The sequence below is a fragment of the Physeter macrocephalus genome, unplaced genomic scaffold, assembly GCF_002837175.3.
Source record: "Physeter macrocephalus isolate SW-GA unplaced genomic scaffold, ASM283717v5 random_990, whole genome shotgun sequence".
Lineage (NCBI taxonomy): Eukaryota > Metazoa > Chordata > Mammalia > Artiodactyla > Physeteridae > Physeter > Physeter macrocephalus.
In genome coordinates, this window is record NW_021146592.1 from 1 (window position 1) to 7,853 (window position 7,853).

At 52.5% G+C, this 7,853-nt stretch overlaps 1 protein-coding gene across 1 annotated transcript; it reads right to left on the bottom strand.

Moving 5' to 3' along the window:
• Nucleotides 1-5: 5 nt before the first annotated feature.
• Nucleotides 6-7,318, bottom strand: LOC114485428 (negative elongation factor D-like; the record flags this gene model as incomplete). Its single annotated transcript, XM_028486820.2, has 6 exons — nucleotides 7,193-7,318; nucleotides 2,814-2,929; nucleotides 2,470-2,579; nucleotides 1,524-1,633; nucleotides 777-884; nucleotides 6-284 (listed from the first exon to the last, which is right to left on the bottom strand). Coding segments are annotated over exons 1-6 (810 nt in total), but the record flags the coding sequence as incomplete, so codon positions are not given.
• Nucleotides 7,319-7,853: the final 535 nt, after the last annotated feature.

Below are 7,853 nucleotides of genomic sequence, written 5' to 3' on the forward strand. Positions count from 1 at the left end.
AAGTCCCCACCTGGGAAGGTGCCCTGTGACCCGGACATTCTCCACAGTAAAGAGCATTTCCCGTTTGAAGATGCACGACCCCATGCAAACGGCCTCCTCCTAATCTGAGCCACATCAAGTAAAGCGCTTACAGCAAATTCAGGGAGATTTTTTTCGAGGTTTTCTTCGCCTCCGTCCAAAATCGTAGCTAGAGAGGTACGAAGCACTCTAGAGAACACCTCCAACTGCTGGCAGGCCGTGGACACGCTGGTGATCTCCCCTTGGTATCCTGCATCGGAAATAAGCTGCGACACGGAAGTAAGCCAAACACAGCGCTGACGAGCCGTGGCCCCGCGCCCACAGGAAGGTGGCCGCTGGCCGAGCCTGGGGTGAGGAGGGACGGGCACTGGTCGCAGGTCTCAAACTTCTGCTCGGGTCCCCACTTCACCACTAACTAGGCTAGTGGTCCCAGTCAAACCCCCCACCCTTGATTCTTCGTGTGCGAGACGGAGGAGATGGACCAGGCGCTCTCAGAGGCTCCTCTCCGAACACAAGGCTCTCTGTATGTACCAGGTTCCTGCCAAATCCTAAAACACAGTCCACGTCGATCCCAAAACATACAAAGTCTATGCTTTCCTTTCTCGATGTTTATGACTTACTAAAGTGAACCAACGAAAACCTTACAAAAAAAGCACGTAGGATCTTTTCAAAGGACACAGACCAACAATGAACCAAGTCAAAATCACCCTCATTCATAAATACTTTCATCTTTTCTCAGACTCTAGGACTCTTCCTACCTTAACAGTGAAGTTCAGCATCAAACAGTCTGGGTGGGCTTCAGCCAGTTTGTAGAAAAGGTCTCTCCACGTGGTATGTGCAATCATTTGTTCAAGCCAAGCGGGGGTCTGACAACAAACAAACAAACAGCAAGGTAAGAGACCTAGCTTTTGCCTAAGTAAGGTTATGTCATGTCAGCAGGCACAGGAAGAGCCCCTTGTCTCCTAGCTTTGGCCGCAGTCCTCTACACAGGAAGAAGCAGGCCCCGGGCTGCTGAGACCACTTGGTGGCCGGGCAGCCGAGCCCGAGCCCCGAACGCCCCCACAGCGTGTGGAAGCTCCAGCCCCTCCCGAGGGGGCACTGAAAGGCGCCTCCTGGGGCGTCTGAGGCTAGGGGCCGCATCACACGCACCGACTTGTGGTGCGCTGGCTGCACGCCCTCAGCAGAGAGAGGCAGGCGGTCTCGTCCGTCACCACATGCAGCGGCCACGAAAATGTGTCCCCTGCTCTCTGGCTGTGCGACTGACGGACCCGGGGCGGCCCCGAGTCCACCTCACACCCAGCGCCCGGCGCCGTGAGTGCGCGAAATCTCCCTGCTCCAAGTAGAGCATTTAACAGGACATTCGGACTCTATGCAAGTTCGGTCTCACCCTGATTTCAGCCCCCGACTCTTATATGACTGACACAACACGCCACACTCCAGCGTGCAGGTGGAATCAGCAAAAGACTCTAGGAGCTGGAATTACAAAAGGGAAAAAGGTTCCTCACCTCTCCCTCTTCAGTAAAGATAGAATCTGCTTTGCGGGGGTCGAAATGTTTGATCAATAAACTCTTCAGATGATTTTCCACAGTTTCCTGAACCTGCACTGGTTCAACACCTGAAAGAAAATGAAAGCCACGAGATGGAAAATGGCAATCTCTCAATTCACTTTGTTATTTTAGAAAAAGTAGACAGATCAAAAGTTTACATGCAAATCAAATATCACAGAACTGCTCTGACCACTTAGGATCTGGGGGCCTCTCATGAAAATTAGTATTACTCATATTCGATGGTAAGACCCAAAAAGGAGTCCAGGGCAAAACACACAAGCATGCTTGTTTACGTGGAAAGGAGAGTGACATCTTCGAAGCCTCGCTAGGAACAAGGACAAATTGCCAAAATGGAAAAACACCCCCCTCTCCCCCATGGAAGAACAGAGCAGATGGCAGCCAAGGGGACACTCGTGTGTAATCACCGTAACAGCAGGGAGTCAACTCGTTTACCGGCAGCACCTACTCCACGATGTCATCTGTACTCAGCACAGAGGATTTACAGTAAGGCTCTACTTGGATCATATTAGCTAAAAGCCATAATCAGGCCCAGTCCTAAATTAGCCATCATTTCTGCTTGCTATAACAGACCTCTTAAAAATGATACACTGTATAATCCTCTACTTCTACAACATGGCAGGGAAAACAGCTCAATGAGAATCACATTTGCAGGTTATCTGTAAACCTCAATTATTGAATCAAAGATAAAAATCAAGCCGATGAAAATGGATAAGAAGTTCAGTTCTTACCGACAGAGGTCTTAAAAACCAGGAAAACAAACAAACAAACAAAAAGAACCAGGAAAACAAAGAAGGCCTTTCCAGTTTATCAGCATGGTAATGACCCAGCGGTCTACTGTAAAGGTCAGGGTGGGGAAGAGCCAGGACCCAGCCCCCCAAAGCACCTGTCTGAATGAGCCACTCGGCCAGCAGGTTGACGGTCTGGGCCACAGCAGTGTAGTTCTCTGACAAGAGCTGGATAACGTTCTCCGGAGACCCTCCCGCCTGAAAATACCTAGAAAAGAGTAACAAACAAGCTGTGACACTCCAATGGGCGTAGACGGACATGGGGATGGACAGCTGCAGCAGGGTGGGGAGGAAGACAGGTTACTCAGGCTTTTAAAGTGGGGGGATCCCTAGAGGCCTTCCATTCCCGTACCACATTCTTCTGAATTTCACGTATCAAATTTCACGTATCATCTTTTGGGTCTATTACACAACTTTCTCCTCCCAGTGCAAACAACCTTACCTCTTCAGAGTGTTAAAGATGGAGGGTTCCATTATATAATCCCGGGTAGAAAATTTGTGTAGGCATTCTTGCTGGACCTCGGCATCATCTTCTCCCTCTCCATAATCATCCTCCTGCTGTTGGCAAAAAGAGCCAGGCTATTCTTCATTACTACAAATATCCTGCAATCTCACCTTAAACCCGTATAACGCTGTCCATGTCAAAAGTGTTCCACGGACTTCCCTGGTGGCGCAGTGGTTAAGAATCTGCCTGCCAATGCAGGGGACATGGGTTCGAGCCCTGGTCCGGGAAGATCCCACATGCCGCGGAGCAACTAAGCCCGTGCGCCACAACTACTGAGCCTGCGCTCTAGAGCCCGCGAGCCACAAGTACTGAGCCCACGTGCCACAACTACTGAAGCCCATGCTCCACAACAAGAGAAGCCACCGCAACGAGAAACCCGTGCACCGCAACGAAGAGTAGCCCCCACTAGCCGCAACTAGAGAAAGCCCACGCACAGCAACAAAGACCCAATGCAGCCAAAAATTAATTAATTAATTTTTTTAAAAAGTTCAACGTATGTCATTTCATTTGACTTTCACGACAATCTCATGAAGTACGCTGGACAAGTGATGAGTGGCTAAGAAAATGGAATCCAGAATCATACCAAGTGAGATTGTACTGCAGCTCCACGCTGGCAAACTCGTGTACGCGGTCATACAAGTTACCGCATCTCATACAAGACACCTCACCTGGGCATCCACTTCTCTTCTACTGAACAAAGACAACAATAGGACCTACTCCCATTTGGCTGCTGTGAGGATTCCAGGAGCTAATTTTTGGAAGAGCCAAGCATAGCACCTGACATTCAGTATGAGTTCAGTAGATGTTAGCTACTCTTATTGTCTTCACTATTACTATTTTATATGTGCCATGCATGGAAGGCTTTCCAACAAAGACTGATGAAGCGATTCTTGAAGGCATAAGCCATCCATTTGCTGTCAGAAAGTGAAGCTCACTGGCTTGCCTCAAATCAGCAGGCCTACCTGGATACTCAAATCAGCAGGCCTACCTGGATACTCAAATCAGCAGGCCTACCTGGATACTAGTCCCTGTTCTACACGGCAGCAACCTTAGGCAAGTCGCTGAATCTAAGGGCAAAACAGGACGATGATGTGATGACAATGGACTGAATGACCCCAAGGTCTGTCCAGCTTTAACGCTGTTACCAACAAGCAGATGCTTTTTGTGGTATGCGGGCCTCCCTCTGCTGTGGCCTCTCCCGTTGCGGAGCACAGGCTCCGGACGCGCAGGCTCAGCGGCCATGGCTCACGGGCCCAGCCGCTCCGCGGCATGTGGGATCCTCCCGGACCGGGGCGCGAACCCGGTTCCCCTGCATCGGCAGGCGGACGCGCAACCACTGCGCCACCAGGGAAGCCCACAAGCAGATGCTTTTTGAACACTCACTATACTGAGCACTATACTTCTCACCAGGAAACCTAAGAAACTGTAAGACAAGAGATGGCTTTTTCTGCTGAAGGAGTTTACAAACTAGTAACTGCCCCTAACAGAATGGGTAAGAGCTAGGCCAGAGATCAGCAAACTATGGCCCAGGGCCAAATCCATCCTCCTTTTGTCTTTGTAAATAAAGCTTTATTGGAACACAGCCACACAGCCCCCCTTTTAAAAACATAGTCTATGCCTGCTTCCCCCCTATAAAATGGGCAGAGTGGAGCCGTGACAGAGACCTGCAGAGCCAACAATATTTAGTATCTGGCCCTTTCCAGAAAAGCTTGCCCAGCCCTGATCCAGACTTACATCCTGAAAGCAGTGCTCTGGGAACAGAAGGAACATGACTCCCTCCCTATGGAGACTGGCGAGTCTTCTCTCAGACCTTATTTCAGTGGGAGCCTCGAGCAAGACCGGTGAAGGAAGGCCGGCCTTTGCCCCAAGAGGCATCCTTGGGTGTCTGGATTCTCGGGCTTCGACCCTGGGCACCCACCTTTTCCACTACACCTTCTCCTGGGTCATGCCACTTCCCTGCTCATAAATCGAGAATTTAGCCTAGATCTCTCTCTCTCAAGCTCTAGACTCGAGTACTCAACTGTCTATTCTCACTTCCATTCGCATGTCCCACTAGTACAGCAAACTCATTAGATTCCAAACTACCTCCTCTTTTCCCTCTAAACAGATCTGCTTCCTACAACCCATGTTTTCGTAAAGGACTCCATCATCTCTACCTGTTACCTTAAACTCACAAACCTAGAAGAGGTCTTCAATTTCTGCTCCCACGTCCTGTCCAAAGAAGTTCTCTCTCCCACGTGTCTAACCAACTTGGCCCTTCCTTCCCTGTCACCCTCTGCCCTCCCTTATTTTGGGCACGCTCGCAGTTGCAATGGTCCCCCAGTGGCGTGGTCTCATTCCTTCCTTTCGGTCACCTTTCACACTGATGCCAGCATGACCTTAATAAGCCACCAACCTGATGTCTCTCTCTTGCTTAAAGTTCCCTATCTCCCTCAGAAAAGACATCCAGGCTCCAGCAGGACTTCAGCCTTCCACTCGCCTGCCTCCAGTGTCAGCGCTCGGCACTCCCCACCGGCAAGCCGCAGCCGGACTAAGCTATCTGCATCTCAGTACCCCTTAGCTTCTGTCGTCTGGACTGAATGTCACAGCAGCCTCCTTACATGTCTTCCTGCCTCCCCCAAATCCACCCACCATGGGGTTAGGTGAACAGAATTTGGGTCACAGAAACTGATCTTCCACTGTCTCAAAATCCAGCTCGTGCCACCCTTCCTGTCACCTTGCTTGACTTTCTATCCTCCATGAAGTCAGAGTTAGAATGAACATGAAATGAACATCTAGTCCACCCCTCATCAGTGAGAGCCTATCAGGGTCAGTGGGCCAAATCGGGATCATGCTTAAAGTTCCCCAAACGTGAGACTCCCCAGCCTCCTGTCGGTGGGCGTCTAGGCCTGGCTCTGCCATCCCTAACTGCTTAAGCAAAGGCGAACAACTGGAGTGCTCAGTTTATAAAACGAAGGCACTGGACTAGGCAGCCCTTAGATATGCCCTAGTTGTAACGCGCTGTGACCGGAAGGCTTTGGTGGTCCGGCGGTTTGCTGGAGTGGAGATGGAGACAAAGGACCTAAGTGGGATCCCCATTCCTTCATGTATGAGTTTCATGACCTTGGGCAGGTCACTAGGTCCTCCCGTCTCACTTTCTTCATTTACAAAATGAGCGGAGTTAACACCCAACTCAGTATCTTGAGAGTGGAATGAGATAATGCATGAAAGCACCTAGCCAGCACAGATTTTCAATTAGCTAAGTCTGACTCTATCTCTCACTCTAAGCTTCCAACACCCTGGAATGATCCAACACGTGACGCTTAGAGTGTCACTCCCTGCCCCCAACTCTTGAACAAGTCATGCTTTTCAGCAGCTCTCAAAGGCCCTTCAGAACCCACTGCTTCCACCAGGCAACTAACCACACAGGCCTCCTTTCAGCTCCTGGAACACAGTGCCCACCTTTGCATCCCTGTACCCCGGCTTCAATGCCCTCAGTGCCCCGCCAGCCCCTTTCAACCGGGCACACCCCACTCCAGGCTTTCTTCCTTCAAAATATCCCTTCGGTATGTCCCCAAAACAGCTAACCTTGACTCTCGTTAAAAGGCAGGTTCCTAGGCTCCCCTCCAGACCAACTCCTCCCAGGCCCCAGGGGAGGGGCCTGGGAAGCTGGGTTTCAAACATCACTGCGGGTGGGTCTTCAGATGAGAATCAGGTTGGGGTCCCCTGGCCGAGCGACAGCGCCCAGTTCCGACTGTGCAACCCCTGGCTTCAGGGGAGAAGGTTCTGAGCCTCCCTCAGCTTCCACAGCAAACCCTTGAAGGTCGAGGATGGACGATCCTTTCCTCCTCACTCAGGCCAAGGACTGATTACATCAGCCAGAGCGCCCAAGAGTATGGTTTACAAACAGTAAAGCACATGTGGGAAAGTCCAAGTTCCACTTTTCCCCCTCATGATGCTGAGATGGATTGTTTTAAAGATCATGACTACTTTTCACACTGTGTGTCTGGGCCCAATCCTCCACCTTCGACGTGGTGTCTGACCCTCCCGGGGGAGGGCTAGGAAGTCCCGGGACCCGGCCCCGGGTGGTCGGAAGGTCAGCTCGGGTCACGACTGGGAGGCGGTGCCCCTGCGGCCGGAGCCCGTCACTGGGGCATTCCGGATCCTAGCCACGCATCCCAGTCCCGTGCCCCCCGAGACGCCGCGCGCCCGGGGGATGGTCGCGCGGCGGGAGGGGGCGGGGCGGGCTGTGCTTGGACCACGCGGCGGGGGCGGGGCCGGCCCGCCGGCGACGGAGACCAACAGTCCTCGTCGGAGGCGCCCGGTGCCCCCCTCACCTGGCCGCCGTCCGCCTCGTCGCCCCACTCGGCCGCGCTCCCGAAGTAGTCCTCGTCCATGATGGCGCCCGGCGCGGACGCCGCCATCCTCTCCCGCGAGCGCGCGCGCGCGAGCACGGCGCATGCGCACGGCGGACGGGCGAGCGCACGCGCGGCCCCGCGGCCCCGCCCCCTGCGGACGCGCGCCTCATCCCAGGCGGGAAGCGCAGGGCCGGGGCGGAGGGGCGGGGCCGGCGCAGAGGGGTGGGGCGCAGAGGGCAGCCTACACGCGGCGGAGGGAACCACCCGTACCGATCCAGGAGCGCAACCTGTTTGGGCACCAGGGATATTGGATCGGGACAGAAGTTTGGAACTAGACTCACACGTGGCCTGGCTTCCGGTGCCAGCTCCGGGTCTTTTTCACTGGGAATTTTGGTCCTCTTAGCATCAGTTTCCTCATCTGACACCTGGGCGCAAGGACAGGGCCAACTTATTGGGCACAGGGTTTATGATATCACTTATATGTGGAATCTAAAATAATGATACAAATGAACTTATTTACGAAAAAACAATAGACTCACAGACATGGAAAACAAACTTATGGTTACCAAAAGAGAAGGGGGAGGAATAAATTAGGAGTTGGGATTAACAGATACACACCACTGTATATAAAATAGATAAC